The following is a 17,785-nucleotide window of genomic DNA, read 5'->3' as shown; positions in this document are numbered from 1 at the left end:
TGCATCCAGCTGAAATTATGGAGAGGGTTTTAGGGAAATAAACAGAAATTAAAATGTACTGCAGCACTTTTCCTCTGAAGAGAGGGCAGTAAACATACCAGATAAATCCTTATATTTCTTTCATCTAGTATTCAGAAATTGTGCAGTGCTAAAATACCCAGACGTTTTAAAGGCTGTGGTCCTTTATTGTTGCTAAAAACAAATGTATTTCTCGAATCTGAGTTAATGAAAGAAGTTAATAACAGCACCACTGAAAAGCTTTGTGGTTAGGCACTGTGCAGACCTAAGTGAAATGGCAAAACTCACTTGTTTTCAGCTGAAATAAATTCATTTCCATGATCTTTCTCACCTCTCTTGGTGGAAGAATTATAAAGAATAGGGCTTGAGCATTTTAAGGTGCAAGTTAAGCGTTTGCATCTTTGTAATCTAAGGCAGTTATGCTGAAATTTCTCAATTAATGATCTGTGTATGCTCTGGCCATTCTGCAGCTGCCTCTGCCACAGTGTTTGCAACATGTTTCACTTACTGAGCTGTAAAGATGGGAAAGTGGAGTGAAAAATCTTTTGAAAACAGTAGCAGCCATTTTCAGATGTTCTAACAAAAGGAATTGTTTTCTGGCACTAGGAAAGGAGTATTTTTTTGTATATATATTTTGCTTTATTGTGGTAGTTATTTTTCATGCATCTGTTGTAAACTGACAAATGTTTATCCTTAAAATATTAATTTTAAATATCTTCTCTGATTAGATAAATAAAGATGATTTTGTAGATCATGGAATGGTTTGGGTTGGAAGGGACTCTCATGCCCACCTTATTCCACCCCCTGCCATGGGCAGGGACTCCTTCCACTATCCCAGGTTTCTCCAAGCCCATCCAGCCTGGCTTTGGACACTTACAGGGATGGGGGAAAAGATGCTCCATTCTGTCTTCTTCAGCCTCCATTATCTTCTACGTGTAGTTACATAACATTTATCTCCCATTTCTGTTCTGCTGAAACCTCAATTTAACAGAAAATTGGAGCCGTGTCCTCTGTATTATTCTTCACACTTCAGTGGTCATCTGCAAAGAGATGCCATCTTTTCGTCTTCCAAATATGTTAGAAATGGGGAAAATGTACCTCTCCACTTTTACACAGAGTGTAAAAAATTAGAGCACTTTGAACCTTCAGGTTGGTGCTTTGGATCAGTAAAAAAAATCAGAATTCAGATGTTTCTAAGGAGTTAATCTTTCTAATTTGCCCCTGGTTTGCAGAGCCTGCAGGAAGGAGCTAGGGCAGGCAGGAGTTCATGCATGAGAGAAGATGAGATGATGTTGTTGGAGCCTTTGCTGTGTGTCAGAGAGCAGCAAAGAAATGTGTCAGGTCCCTGCCTCGTGTCATCTGTAAATCAGTGCAGAAAAGATGACTTCTGTTCAAAACCGGGGCTTCCAACGGGTTAAAAACCATAGGTGGGCAAGAGGGTAAGATGCCAGAAAGCATTTCAGCTCCTGCAGCCAGCTTGAAAAGGATTATTTCTCTCTAATGTTGGAGTTTCTTTGCTTTTCCTGCTGACTCCTGCTGCTTTGGTGAGCAGTGTCAGTTCTCTTTCTTGACCAGACAGCAGAAAGATGCAGAGAGGATGAATGACAGCCTCTCACCTCAAATATACTTTTCACCAGCCCTGTGACTTATGAACACATGTCCTCAATGTATCTTCTGACCTGTAGGTCTGTATTACAATATATAACATATCGAGAAAACCAACTGGCCATAAAGCATTTCTTACCTCAGTGAGTGCTCTGTGTGTTGGTGTAGCTCAGGTTGTGGCAGCCCTGCCAGGATAAACTTCCAGATCCTTCAGGTTTTTTATAGCTGCTTATTTTCTCCAGAGTGACTCTAAGAGTGGAGAAATAATACCTGCATTATCATTGAACTCCGTCTTAAAATTATTGATCTGATTGATTTTAAAACACAGCAGTAGAAATAAAACATTAAATTTATATGCCAATTCTTTTCAAACTTTTTTTTTGGGGGGGTGGATATTGTATGCTTTTTGTTTTTATATATAGAGGATATACTCTTAATCAGGATTACATTTGCATAGGTAAAATAACAATCCATTTCCTTAGTGTCCTGCTGCCTGACACACATGGTCAGTTGAAGGTAGGTTAACCAAAGGTAAGTTGTCCTTCAATAAAAAATATTTCTGAGGAATTTTCATTTTCTTCCAACTTAAATTCTACAAAAGTCTACAATTCTACAAAAGATTACAGTGGGCCTTATCTGTTTATAATGCTTCTGAGAGATGATGATAGTAATACTATACTCTTAACCATTTTATTTAACAAAACTCCACAGCTAGAATAGATGTGCTCCTTTAGATTAATAGTAGTAATTTATTATTAGTTAAAAAAGGTTAAACATGTTTTTAAAGGGTGAATAGAGAGAAATTAAGACATTTCTGATTAAGGTACTTGTGATACTCCTAATTCATGTGAAAAGGCTGATTTTAATTAGCATCCAATTGCACCTTTTGCTTGTTCATGGGAACGTGTATCCTATTTCCTTTGCCTGTAGAATAATCCTGTTCCTTTTGTGCCAGCAATATCTTCATTAATCTTCACCACTTTTTACAGTTTGGTCGCTGATGTTGTGGTGTTCAACTCTGCTTTTAATATGGAATCCTTTCTTAAATCTATTGGAAAATTTATGAAGCTGATTCCTGACCACAGACCTAAGGATTTGGAAAAAATAATCAGACCGAAGTGCCAAGTTCTTTATTTTCCAGTCAGGTTTCCTGATGTGAGCAGGTTAGTACATTTTCCACGTCATAAATTGCCTCCAGCCTGTCAAAACTCTGTATTTATGGTGACGTTCTAACTAATCAGCTAAAGCATCGTTAATGAATGAGTTTGATAATATGCAAAACCCCCTAATTGATAAATGTATTTCAATAATCAGAGGCTATTGAGGCAGCCAAGCCTGTCCTCAGTGCCTGTCGTGCAAACTTGCACTGTTCAGGATGAGTGATTTCCCACTTGTTTCAGTGATTTCCCACTTGTTTCAGCCTTCCAGGAGTTCCAGCTCCTCGGTGATGAGTTTTGGGGTTTTTTTTGTTAGGGTTGGGATTAAATGTGTGAGATAGTATTTTTTGTTTGGATTTATATGTTTTTTAGGTTTTATTTATATTACAGTGTTCTAAACTGTGAGTTTTATAGTATTTTATTTTAATAAATTAAAAATGGAGTTGTATTTTTTTTCTTTGTAAGATTCTTTAAGGACAAATTGTTTAATTAAGAAGCGACACTTAAATTATTTTTAACTTAGTAATTAACAACTGGTGGATCTTAAAATTAAATTATATAATATTACTTACCTTTATGAAGAAGAAGGTGAAGAAGGAATTAGTTTTTGTTTTAAAACTTATTTTGTTTTTATTATATATAATTATATATATTTAAAATATATCATATAATATATCATATAATATCTATATCATATAATATCTATATCATACTACTAATGTAATATAATGTAATGTAATATAATATAATGTTATGTAATATAATGTAATTTAATATGATATGATATATAATATAATATGATATGATATAATATGATATGATATGTAATATATTATTATAATGTATTATTACAATATGATATATATTAATATTATAATATTATCATTGTAATATATTATTGGAAGGGACTGTATTAATATAATTAATATAATTAATATAATAATTATAATAATTATAATATTAATATATTATTATTATTATAGTAATATATTTTAAAACTTTAAATTCTGAGTTTTTTACTCTGTGATACTACACATTTTAATTTAAATTGCACACTTATATTTTTATTTTTATTATTTAATTTTGGAAGTTTTCTTTACAGTTTTAGGTTAAATGTAGTGTTTTCTTGGGGACCAGTGTTTTTTAGTACAGAAAGTCTAAAACCCTCAGTAACCAGGGTTCCAACACCTCGGCTCTGTGCATATTTGTGCAGGGGAAGAACAGTGAAAGAGATAAGCGTGCAGCCAAGGAGCTGCCTTATCCCCTCCTCTTCTTTGAGTGTGTTTGCAGTGGGCAGCAGCGTTCCCGTGGCAGGGAGCAGCCCTGCAGATGTTGGCATTTGCTGCAGCAGGAGCTGCTCCTCGCTCCTCCCCGCTTACTCTGAAGGACGATTTTTATTGCCCTCCTTCAGAGCCCGCCTTGAAATTAGCACTGGGTTATGTGGCTCCAAGGGAACATTCACAGGATCCTTCTCACTTTTGATTAAACCTGGCACAATTGTTTTTCCTGTTATAAGGGACTCTCCTCCCACTGAACAGGAACTTTGCTTCAGTGGGACCAGCACTAAATAGAGTGTGATTCTGCAATTTGATTATGCTCTTAAACCCCACACCATGCTGGGTAGGTTTTTTTGCTGAAATAGGGATGGGAAGCACTGCAATGACTTTGCAAGAGCCCGCCTTTTGGTCTGATAAGAAGTTCTGGCCACACTTGAGATCTTTGTCCCTGACCAGCCTGTACTTAGAGTTATTTCAAAGGCTAAATATACATGTGTGGTAGTTTGAGGTAGAGAAATTTTTAGTGCAGGAGCTGAGGTCGTGCACTTGCTGATGTACTCAAACTGCAAGTTTGATTTTCAGTGTCTTGGAAAATTTTGTATTCTAAAATACTGATGCAAATCAGTGTCTAAAGTTAAATCTTTAAGCATCTGTTTTTGACAAGTGGGTTAAACTGCTCCAGTGTTTCTCAGGGACTTGGCTGCCTGTATGGCAGCATAGTTCAGTACCTGTATATCTTTGAGGATCTACTATTCCCTCTTAGAGTCCAGAGCTTTTGAGCACAGGGAATGCTGTGGGTGCTCAGCATATTTGATGTGGAGCCAGTTCCAGAGGCTCTGGGGGTTTTGGCATACCTTAGGAATCATGTGGCCCAGACCTAGTTTTGGAGATGAAGTTATGATAACCCTGTCTCGTGTATTACATCAGCTCTTCTGGACTTGTCAGCCCTGGCAGATGGGGTCAGACAAGATCTGACAAATTGGGCTGAAGTCATCATGCACACAGCGCTCGTTTGTCCAGAGCAGGAGGTGATTAGGTGGGTAAAACCATGAGCCTGCTACCTAAACTGGTACAGCAGGAAGATCTCACACCTCACTGTGGGCTCCTTTAGAGTCCTGCTCTCATGTTAAATCCCATCTCACTAGGCAGGACACCTTTCCCTTTTTATTGTTGTCACTGCACTTGGGATTATATCAGAAACCTATTTTCAACAGTGATAATTCAAGATTAAGATGTACATAAACAACTATGTGACAGTAAAACTTTCAGAGCAGACTGATTAGAAACAAAAATTAATGTCAACTCTATACTATATATTTTATTCAACAGCTAATTTAGATATAAGATCTGCAGTGTTTATAGTCCAATATCAAGACAACAGGAAAAAATCTGAAGAAAAGGCTGCTTCTGCCTGACTCTGAAGTTCTTTGGGTTTTGACCTTCAGCTGCAGCCAAAATTTGCTTTTTCTTTACGTATTTTACATATAGTTGAATGCACCTGTGGCAATTCAAAGCTGTTTTTTTAAATTTGGATTGTATGAGTATAGTGACTGAATGGAGATTGAGGAGAAAAAGGTTAAGAAAAATTGTGGCCAAGCTAAAATTTATAAAGCAAGCTCTTAGCCCAGAGTGTTTTTCAAGTTATTTTCAAATGGTAATTTGCTTTATCCAAACCAAACTCATACAGTGTAAGTAAGTGATTATTTGCATGACTGACAATCATTTCAGTGCCTGCAGTCTTTTTAAAATGCATAATTTTACTGAGATGTTGGGAAAATATTTAAAAATTCTGAAGGCAAAATAACCAGGGTGGGTTTTTTATTTTTTTATTTTGACCTCTTTAATTTTGCGCGTGAATGTCTCAGTGTGTGTTCTTGTCTGAAACGTAATCTACCTTTGGATTGGGGAGAGAGAGGTGATCTGAGAAATCATCCTCACTTGTGTGATGGGGAGCTTTTTAAGATTATTTTAGATTAATATTGCAGTTGTAGGGCAAAATAAAATACATCTGAGCCTTGATCAAAACCAGTGTAATGAAGGATCGTGTCACAGGAGTTAATCCTGTGAAATATCTACCTTTTAATGTAATTACTGTAGTTGATGGCCACAAACAGCACAAGCAGCATAGTAAATGATCACTTAAGAGGGGAGGTATAATGATGAAAGATATCCTAGGAAACACTTGTGGATACTCCGAGGCACCACTGTAATTTGTAGTGTGTATTTAAATATTTCAAATGGGCCTCTAATGGGCTTTTCTACTTCTGAGGGGAAGTTGTTGATGCTTTTTTATCAAGAATCTTTTTTTTTAAATAAATGTTTGTCATTAGGACTCATGTTGGTGCTCCCAGAGCAAATGCAGCAGACTGTGGTCCTTATCTGACAATGAGAAAAGATGAAAGGATTTGAGGATTTGACAGAATAAGATATTTACTGACCTAATCCTCCTGTTTTCTGGTTCTGACAATGACTGGCTTCCATATTCTATCCTGTTGTGCCAAGGCTGCTCTGTGTATACCCACCCCATATGATTTCGTCCTTGAATTCTGCTCTTTGTCCATTCTGGTGAAGTATATGATGTGGGAATAAATATCAGAGTATTTCTAAGCTTCAAGACAAAAACCCCTCTGAGTTCAGGCTGTCCCTGCACAGTGCATTGGTATTGCAAGGGATGGAGAGCAGTGGCTGAGTATCAGACTGGGGGTTTATGACACAGAGTTAAATACATTGTAATTCACACTTACCTGGCCATTGACTTCATTTTAGTATCTTTTCTATTATAACATAAATAAAATCCAATTTTTTTTTCACTATATGATCAATAGAGTCCATTTTGATATAATCTTTTTCCACTTTTGCACTGTAAAATGATGGTCGGGGAAGAAATTCCCTTTTGACTGATGTTATCTCTGGTATTTCTCTACATGCCAGCAGAGCCTTCTGGAAACTTCTGCAAGGTCTTTGATGGTATTTGGATATCCACTGGACCACTATCCTGGTCTAGGGGAAGAAGTCTCTACCTGTGGCAGAACTAGATGATCTTTAAGCCCCCATCCAGCACAAACCATTCCACGATTCTGTGGTTTTATAGGAATTCTCTCATCCCATCTGTGCCCACATTGTCTGTCAGTGGTAGTTTGCAAAACAGGGTCAGATTAGGTTCTCCTTGGAATTCATTCCAATGAAAATTTCAATTTAGATTTTGGTTATTATTACTATTCCTCTGATTGTAGTATATCTTTATTGTTACCACACTGTGGTAGGAAAGGAAGATGTTTTTATAAGCAAGAATGAAGTAAGGTTTGTGAGAGCTCAAAATTCACATTGAACTGAGGTGGAATAATATAAAAGAAACATGAGACTATGAGGATTACAGCAGAAAATAAAAGCTGCTTTTTTTTAAAGTGGAACTTGTTAGTGAGTATCTTGTACAATTTGCATTGCTCATTTTGAAGAAAAATTAAAGATTTTAGACTTGTTTCTTCATTTGCTTCTATAACTTTGTACAGTTAACAGGACATTCTCAACCATTTGGGCTTACATTTTTTTTAGTTATAGTGTGAGAGAGGCAGAATTTGCCAATTCAGAGAGTATTTTAGGGCCAGTCAAGGGAGTTCCTGAGTAAAGCAGAAGTTTTTAAGAGACACTTGCGGTATCTCTTGTGCTGAGACGTGTGTGGAGGAGCCTGTTTTGGGAAAGTAAAAGAAATTAATTAAATTAATTACATCACTTGGATCAGGTTTGCAGGGCTGAACTTAACTGGGAAAATGCAGATGTCAATGAGCAAGGAGAGACTTGAATTCATAGGAGCCCAGAGCTATGCATGGGCACTTGGGACGTGTCTGTGTTGCAGGGAAAGCTGCTCAGCAGTGGTACCCATGTGAGCTGTAGTGAGCTGTCTTGCATGTGGGAAGCCACAGATAGCTTAGGAGAGCAGTTTTTGGCTAATTAACTTCCAGTGAAATAGTTTGTATTAGCTTGGGTGGAGTGCTAATGACAGTGACTCTGGTACTGGGGGTCCCTCCTGCCTTTGGTGGTGGCTCGGGCATCTCCATGGTGCTCTGTGCCCTCTCCAATGGCACAGCCTCGCTGCCACCACGGTTTATGGGTCATTAGCATAATTAGAAAGTGCCAATAGACTGCTCCTACCTTGGGGCTTGCTGCTGAAGAGCTGGGGGATGGAAATTGCTCCCCAGAATCTCTTTCCTCCTCACCTGCCGCAAGCGGGGTTTGAGGATGGGTGTTGGCACACTGAGTTACACAATGAGCATGAGGGATGCCACCAGGATCTAGGACACAGCCCTTGTTGGGAGGAATATGTAGTGTGGGCTCAAAAGGGGAAAAAAAATGGAATTTTTCCATTGTGGAGCTGTTGGCAGTGGAGTGGTTCCTCCTGCCCCTCTGGGATTAGTGCTAGCTCAGGTAGCTGCACCTGCAGTGAGGGTTTAGGTGGTTCAGTGAAGGACACCTTCATTTCCAGTGTTTTCTCACATGGTGCTTCCTCCACACACTCACCTGTGCTGTTCTGGGTGATGCAGGAATTTCCATTCTCCCTCTGGATCATGGAAGAGCTGTTACCCCAGCCTTGTCTTCCAGGCAGAACATGCCAGTTTTATCCCCAAAATATTTATTCCCCAGGCCACTCCAGCAGCATCAGAATGAGAGTGCTCTCCTAGAGAAGGGCCTGGCTGAAGAGTCTGCTGGGATATATTCATTCTGCAAAACTTGCTAAAAAGTAATTTCTTTTTTATCTATTCAGGGACAAAAATAGTTTTACTGACTCTCTTTTATCTGTCGTATAGGTATTCCTCTAAATGCTATCATAATAACCATTTAGGCTCACAATAGCTCACAAGGATACTTAAGCAGAATTCTCTGTGCAACCCACTTTTTTATTATGTTGGGTACTGCTCATGTTGCATACAACACATTCCCATAAAATTTGCTTTTTGTATTTACAGAGAAATTTCTCTGGAGAGTTAAGGTCTTGTAAAACATTCTTGTTCTACAGCGTGAACGAATTATCATACTCTGGGGAGTTAAAAGTGAAGTGTACTGAAGAAAAGAATTTTTTCATTAAAATGCAGTTTATATTGATAAAACAGATTACTAGCATTTGATGAAATGTGAAACTTGGATCTACCCATATCGCTAAATCACCAGTAGGTTTATTTTGGCAAGAAGAATAGTATGTAATGTATATCAGGACCAATCGTTATACAGTACCTGTTAGTTTTGTATTAGATTAAATTGTCTTTCACTAAAGTACTTGGAAAAAGCCCTACTATATCTGTATCTTGAAGTAGCAGAATGTGGTAACCAAGAATATTAGAAAATAAAAGCTGTCGTGTTATCAGTTTTGGCACAGTCATTTATCAATCAGTATTTTAAACATTGACAAGTGGTAATTTAATAGGGAATGACCCTGTTGGCAGGAAGTTCTAATGACAGATGATGCAAACTCATTTATCACTATGGGGCTGTGCTGGCTTCTTACCTTTCTCAGTATCACAGCTCATATTTTCCAAGTCTGGGATGTGAGAAGCCACAAAGGGCAAAACCTGTGGCACTGAGCCTATAACCACTCCCATCTAATCTGATTAACCCCTTAGCTGCAAATTTCTCTGAAGCAGAGCTGGTGAGACCTACAAGTTCTCATACTGATTTAAATACCATTTGCTTTTTAAGGAGGATTTTCCACAATACTTTCCCATAGGCAGTTTTTCAGAAATATTCAAGTTGTGTCACTTTGAATACACAGTTGAGACGTGCTGGTGCTTGGCTTTCAAAAAACAAACCACATCCTAATAATTAATAGCACATTTCATTAGCAGGCATTAAAAATATTGCATGCAGTGCCCTATACAATGGGCAGCTATTATTATTATTATCATTACTACTCGAGGAGGAAATGGATGCATTCAGAGGTTTAATTGATTCGTGCATATTCATGTGGGAAGTCAGTGGTAGAGTCACGACTGGACTGGATTATTATGCACTTCCATGCATAATAATTTCTCTGCAACTTGGGAAGAGAATAGCCTACCTTGCTGTAATAAATGTGGGCATTTGGAGTTGAAGGATGTCATGGGAGAAGGGTTGAAAATGGCACCTTCATCAGCAACTGGTATGGGTGGTGCTCCTCAGTCTTCTGGGATTCCATCTGGAAAACACTCATGCAGCTGTACTTACTCTGAATTAAAAAAAAAAAAAAAATTACTCTAGTTTCCACACTAGTAGAAGTTTTAATCGATTCAGTATAAATATATGTTACCTTTTTTAAAGCATCATGAACACAAATCCTTGTGGGGGCTTTCTTCACCTTCCTACCTCAATTCTCTCTCTGTGTCTTTTCTTCTCCTTTCACAACAGAGTCTTTCTCCTGAATGCTGGGGTTGAGTTAAACATCATTCCCATTCAGGATGATTGAGACATTAAATATTTTCAGTGTTCGCATCAAATTGTTGTCATAACAATCAGTGAAATTTAAATTTAATTGGTTAAAATTGTCACAGCAGACTTAAAGCTGTGGGTTTGTTTGTGGTTTTTTTTTTTCTTCTTTTATCCAAAGTGGAAAAAAGCTGCTTCTTAATGTTAGAATCCTGCAAAGTACTCAGTACCCTCATTTTACCTGCAGTCAGGGGGAACTGAGGGCTTTTGGTGAGAATACAATGTTAACAGGGGTAGAAAAAGGAAAAAGGTGGCACAAAACTAATTCTGGATATTGAGTGGTCTGGCTGTGTCCAGGTCCCTTTCAATCCATAGGAACTTAAATAATTTGCATGTGTGAAAGATGGTTTTTATACACAAGGCTGTCCCTGCTGGATTTTGCATTTCAAAATACTGCCCTTCAACGTTTGAACAATTTCATATTTTTTTATTATGAAATTAATGAATATTGCATGGAAGTGAAGGTGGATTTTTTTTTTCCTTTAAAAGGATTTCATGCTTACAGGATTGTAACAGAGAGGGAGGCAGTCATGTTGGGCATCTTATTTTCTTAGTTGCTGCATGAGGCAATGACAGAACCTTATTGTTTAAATATGCTGGGTACTTGAAATATAGTATAAAAGAAAACAGGTATTGTGCTAAAAATTTTGCAGAAAATGTAAAGAATAAGAAGGGACATGTGAGTTTTTAAAGATTCTTCACTAAGAATATAAAATATCAGAAATCAGTTTTGAAAGGATGAAAGAACCTCTGTTCCCAGTTGTAGGGGAGTGACAGTACCTTTAGAAAAAGCCACATTTCATCTCGAATGCAGGGTTAATTTGGGGAGAAAAAAGCTAAACCAACCAAAACCCAAACAAACAGCACCTTCTAAAAGTGTGGTGGAATAGATTGCCTTGCAAATTGTTATTAAATGTGAGACTGAAACTTTATGTGTGTTGGATCTGCTTCAAGCACTGTTGTGTGCAAGATTGCAGACACCCCATTCCCGTTACAGTCAGAGGTACCGTCAGATGGAAGTGTCAGTGGGGAAGATATGAAGATGTTCTATAGAAATTATAGAGAATAAGAGAACAAAATTGCAGGATGGAATCCATAAAATCACATATTGGAGAGGAAACTTGGAGCATAGCTCTCCAGTCCTAAGGAGATGACCTTTATGTAATTTGTAAGAACAACTAAATGCAGATGTTTTATTTATACCAAACCAAATGGGATGAAGTTAAATGATTTTTAATTTTGCCAAATCACAGATAATTTCTTTGTTGCTCAAGGAGTGTTTTAATCTAGTTAGTTTTTTTGGTTTGAATTTTTTTTTTTTTTTTTTTGCATTTGCAAATACTTAATATTTTATATTTTGGACATTCCCCCTGCTCAGTTGTGACTCCCAGATGAAATAATCCTCCTCTTCTTCCCTTTAAATAATTCAGATAGCATACATTTAAAAATATGAAAATCCCAACGTAAATGTGCCAGAAGTGCTTTTAAGGTAGGAGGCTGTTCTGCTTTACTATGGAAAAGATGCATCTCTAAATGGTAATGAGGCTTCATCAGTCCTGGGCTTACAAACAGCAAGTCATAGGGATGCTTTGTGGAAGGACTGGGAGATCCAAGTCCAGGACTGTTTTCCCAGCCTCTTATCTTAGAATGGTTTGGATTGGAAGGAGCCTGAAAGATCATCTTGGTCTACTCCTGCCATGGGCAAGGACACATTCCATTATCCCAGGTTGTTCAAGCCCTGTCCAACTTGGCCTTGGACACCTCCAGGGATCCAGGGGCAGCCACAGCTGCTCTGGGCGCCCTGTGCCAGGGCCTCACCTCCTCACAGGGAACAATTCCTTCCCAATATCCCACCTATCCCTGCCCTCTGGCAGTGGGAAGCCATTCTCCCTGTCCTATCACTCCATGCCCTTCTCCAAAGTCCCTCTTCAGCTGTCTTGGAGCCTCTTTAAGCACTTTAAGAGGGCTCTGAATTCTCCCTGGAGCCACCCCTTCCCAAGGCTGAACACTCCCAGCTTTTTCAGTCTGTCCATAACATAGCAGAGGGGCTCCATCCCTTGAGGCATCTTCGTGGCTTCCTTTGGACTTGTGCCAACAGCTCCAGGTTTACCTCAAGTGTGCAGGAAAAAAAATTTCTTGGGATTAGATTATCTTCTTTAGTAGTGGGACATTTTTTGTTGAGAAATACTTACCTGCTGCAGAGTGGCTTTGGTACAAAACAAGGTCCCATTGTGTTCAGTTCATTATTTTTAAACAAAGTTACAGGCAGTAACAACAGCCAGGAAGAAGGAATTATGTATTAAGTTGAATTATCCAATCTGTAATAAATTTTAGAGTGGATTCCTCATAAAATGGTGCCATTTTCCTTTAAGCTGACTCCTAAGCAGTGCTCAGATCAGACTTGCAGAAAGCTGGACTTTGTCCATCTGTGACCTGCTGTCTGTATTTCTTTCCCCCACACAACAGTGGGCTCATCATCAGACCACATCCTCTCTATTTTCATTGCTACCCAACCAGCCATGGGAGTAATGATTCCATAGAATCATGAAAAGCCTTGGGCTGGAAGAGACTTTAGATCGTCTGTTAGTGGTGTGTGATGTCTCACCACCAGAACCCTCATCTTTCCACTTGTGCTTCCTTATCAGCTCTTTTTGTCTGGAACCACAGGTCTCTTACTGCTGGTTCTGCAGCAGTCGAAGAGCCTCAGATTTAATTTCTCCAGGATGGATTTGGTTTTAGGTGTGTTCCCCTCTTCATGGCAGAATACTCATCATGAATGTTCTGCAACAGGATTATATCTTCAGTTCTATAACTGACACTCAAAAAACCCCCAAGCTATTCACAGCCGTGTTCTCCTTTGAACTCTTCAACATTTTCCATCTGCAGCTGATGGTTCTCACAGGTGTTTAATAGAGAAACAGGCAGATCTTCCTTCCCTTGGTCACTTTGATGTGCTAAAATTGGACCAGTGTTTGTAACTGTGCAGGTATTGCCACAAATGTGCTGACATTTAGTGCAGCTAAGTAACTGCACTGTACCTTATATATATATATATATTTTTTTTTTTTTTTTAGTGTATTTGAATCTCATACACCATAGAAAAGATATTTTAAATGTACAGATTGATTTGTCTGTGTAAAGCACTGAAAAAAAAAAAGTATGTTGTTCTGGTCACCCATGCTCAAGAAAGATTAATTTAAACTGTGAAACAGGTGTAGAGAATTGCTGCTAGGATGATTAGGGAATCTGTATTATGAGAGCAGATTAAAAGAGTATGGTTCACTTGTCCTAGCAAAATAAAGGTTGAGAAGGGGATATATGTTAATCTTTATAAATACAGTCAGAGGATAAATGCCATGAAAGAGGAGGAATTATTTAAGTTTCAGGATAATCCTTACAGCATCCACTAGGTATAAATTGGTCATTATTAAATGACTGAGACTGGAAGTGAAAAAATGGGTGTGGAGGTTGGTTACTTGGTTTGATTTTTATTTTCCAAAGACACATTTAGTTGTGAAATGACTGCTAAAACACTATTGAAATGCAAGTTTGATAAATTCATAGAATAATTGGTTAAACAATACAGGAGTAGTGCCAGGCAGCTGCAGATGTTTGTTGTGATGGTATCCCCAAAATGAAGGTGAAAAAAGATGGATGATGAGCTGGTCACTTGGTGACTTCAGTCTTGAGACCTGAACTGGTCCATGAAGGAGATCCTGAGTTCTCAGCATCTGTACAAGACACAACAGCCCAGCCTGTTCTGTGTTCTTGTGTTCTGCACAGTGTTGGTCATGTAGATCATTAATCATGTGTTTCATAAACGAGCAGTGTCCTGCAAGGTTCATCCAGCTGGTCTGCCAGCATCTGACTGTATTCCGGATGGGCTGAATTTTTATTGGTTGGATTCATAATGACCCTTGTGGGAAGGGAAAAGAAGTGAGGGAGTGTTTTTGTCTGACTGTACTGGGTTCATCTGGACATTTTAGTGCTTTTGAAGAAAATCACATTGTGGCCAGTGCTTTTTGTCCCTCCTCTTGTCTGCAACAAGGGAGTTTTTGGGGCATCACTCTGAGGAACATAAAATCCTGGAATGGTTTGGGTTGACAGAGGCCTTAAAGACTATCTGGTTCCAAACTCCTGCCATGGGCAGGAACATCTTCCACTAGACCAGGTTGGTCCAAGCCTCATCCAGCCTGGTCTGGAACTCTTCATGGGATGGGATGGGGTGGGATGTCAACAAATTCATGGATGATGTTGTTGTTTTGGAAGCCTGGGCATCCCTCAGAAGACAAGTAGAAGTGGTGCCAAAGGGTTGACAACCACAGGGATTTGGGAAAGCATTGGGTGAGGTGTGCCTCAGTAAAAACCATTGTCAGGCAAAATGTTTGAGTCTTTGTGGCTCTCTAAGAATCCTTCTCTGTTTTGCCTCAGTTTACTTTTGCTCACTGAAGCATTTGGATAAAATTATTCCATTGAGCTCATTGCAGTCAGAATGAGTTATTTTAACTTTCTTATTTGATGAGTCTGTAGGGCTCTTTCACTTTGATTCTTGTGTAGAGCAGTTTTAATACTAAAACTGCCTCAATCTGTGCTAGGAGCAAATGGAGGACAGAAAGAAGAGCTTTTTATGCAGTAATTCCTTTCAGTGACTGAAATTTATCTGTCCTTCCTCAATCTTCATCGCACGTCTCTTGGATTCAGAGTTCACTTGTGTTATCTGCCATCTGAGTTTGAATTATCCATCTTGAGTGATATGACTATATATGGAAAAGAGAGGATTGTACCCTTTTTGTGTGCCTAAACTTGTTGTCTTTTTGTTGCCAATAAGTGGAGGAATCAGCTGACAGGGTTCCTGGTAAAAGAGTTGCGATGAAAAATTAAAAAAAATATTTAGAAATATTAAAAGGTTAAAAAATTCTTTTTTTTTTTTTTGTTTTTTACTGAGACCTTCTGTGGGTTCCACAAAGTTGCCTGATATCAGGACATATTTATGACAGTAAACCATTGTATCTCTGGTTCTGGAAGCAGCTGAGCTCTTTTCAGCGGTACCCAGTGCTGGACTTGCCAGCACATCTATGCGTTGGTGACTTATTATTCCACGAGCATCACTTCATTTGGGCTGGCAATAAGTCCTGCTCACTCATTGTGCTGCAGAGGAATGTTTAAAGCTGCGATGTGCATTGGAGTCTGTTTGTTTGCAGCAGCTGATTTGCCTAAGCTTTGATGCGCAGTCACTTTCTGACATTTGTGTATTTCAGCAGTGAACAATGTAAACTCATTTTCCGAGCACTTTGATTACTTGCACATAGCAGTGCCCATGGCATGTGACAGAGAAGAGCACTCTATCCACTAATCAGATAGATATGCTTCAAGCGTATTTACACAAAATAATGAAAACAGCTGTTAGATACCTTTAAACTTGAGTGTGTTTTGTTATTAATCTACTAGCCCGTACACATGACACTATAATTCTTCGCTCACTCAAGTTGCCTTTAATGACACAGTAATAAAACGGAGAGGGATGAAAGTAATGGAATTGTAGAATGTAATGCCTCAATTGTTCTACAGTGTCTTCCTTTTTGCCAAAATAAACCACAATTAGGTCCATATGGTGTTTTGAAGTTTTCAAGCAATGACCCTAATAAAAAGTAATGAATTTCTGACAAAAGAAAGCATGGTGCTCTTTTAAGCAGATATCTTTGCTATTGATCTAGTTATGATTGCAGACTGATATGCTAATAGAAGAAGAAAGGTTCAACGTGCCTGGTACAAGCACTTTCATTTGTGGTTTATTTTATTCTTATGAAATTCAGATTGAAAAGGTAGGAACATGTTGTAATCCATCAGTTATGACTCCCTTTTAAAAGACCTACTATAAAGAAAACAAATGGATTTTCCTTGAGGAAAAAATGGAGAGCATTTGTTAACTTGGAATTCCTAAAGTGAATGCTAACTAGGAGGATGCCTCACAAAGATGAAGATGCTTTGTTTGGATATGTGAAATTTGACTTGAACACTTCAATGTCTTCAGAGGTCCAAGCTCTGGCATTTACTTTTCTCTCTTTTAACCTTTTTTGAATTGTCATGATACTCCTGTTCATGCAGAAAATCAAAGTACCCACAAAGCAGTTGTTGGGGAAGTGGAGATACTCAAACGCAATGACTGGGGAGGATGTGCAGCTCATCCTCCTGCATAGCTGTGGGCAACAATAAACAAGTTTGGTGTGTCAGCATTATTCCAGTGCAGTAATGGGAATGCTTGAAGTTGAGGTAATGAAGTTGTAATAAAGAGAGATGGAAGGTTTTGGAAGCAGATACGAGGAGAAGGAGAAAATAAGTGGCTGATTTGATGGACCTTCTCTGCTAGAGGTTGTTGAATGAGTGTTCATCCCACATACACATAGTCCTGAGTTCCTCAGTTGAAAACCATCTGCTTGATAATGTCTGTTATTGGCATTATTTCTCTCCAAGAAGAGTAGCTGAGGCCTGTAGTCTTGCAATGTGAAACTACTCAGAGCATCCTTCCAAGCCAATCTGCCTTGTCTGGCATTGATCACCACTAGGAACTGTCTTGGAGTGGCTCCTTTGTGGTAAATTAGGAGTCCAGTTATTTAATGGGCTGATTTCTCTGTTTCATATTCTCTGTCTATTGAGCTGCCTTTCAGATTCCCCACTCCAGTCCTGACTGAACCTTTGGAAAAGACGTGAATTTTGGCCTCAACAACCATTTTTTGTTCATGTTTTGCCACCTTCTACGTTGGTAATTTCTCCATCTCTTTATGTATCACATAGGTGTGGGTGGTTACTTTGTTAATTTTAATAGGAAAGAATCTTGTTCATAGGTAAGACTTGTTCTCCTCAAAGTATCTTACTTTTATAAGCAGGGTGAGTTCATAAAATCACAGAAGGGTTTGGGTTGAAAGGCACTTAAAAGATCAGCTCATTTCATCCACCTACCATGGGCAGGGACACCTGCCACTGCACCAGGTTGCTCAATTGCTCTTTATTCCACCACTTTTCTTCCTGAAAATGCTCTGGTTTAATTTCTTACATTCTTATGCTGGCTTCCTCGAGATGTGAATGATTAATTTCCTTTATTGCAGTTATGTTTAGTAGCATTTGTCTGGTGCTTAGGAGCTTGCCTTCTGGAGGAGTATATGTCCTGCAGGAGAAATAATCCCACTTCAGATTGTAAAATCTGGATTATTTATGTTACCTTGAATTCTAGTAATAGGAACACAAAACTGAAAATCTTCACCTACCTTCCTGTAATTAAAA

General features: G+C 38.5%; 1 protein-coding gene across 2 annotated transcripts in view; it reads left to right on the top strand.

Annotated features, from left to right (window-relative positions):
- GTDC1 (glycosyltransferase like domain containing 1) overlaps window positions 1-17,785 on the top strand; it is a 160,760-nt gene that overhangs the window by 75,568 nt on the left and 67,407 nt on the right. For both annotated transcript variants that reach the window (XM_058810003.1, XM_058810004.1), the window contains one exon: window positions 2,613-2,786. In XM_058810003.1, the coding sequence (XP_058665986.1) occupies window positions 2,613-2,786 (174 nt within the window). The remainder of the gene's footprint in view (window positions 1-2,612; window positions 2,787-17,785) is intronic.

This window comes from Ammospiza caudacuta, chromosome 8 (assembly GCF_027887145.1).
Source record: "Ammospiza caudacuta isolate bAmmCau1 chromosome 8, bAmmCau1.pri, whole genome shotgun sequence".
Taxonomy (NCBI): domain Eukaryota; kingdom Metazoa; phylum Chordata; class Aves; order Passeriformes; family Passerellidae; genus Ammospiza; species Ammospiza caudacuta.
The sequence above is the reverse complement of the archived record's forward strand: the minus strand, read 5'-3'. Positions and strand labels throughout refer to the sequence as shown.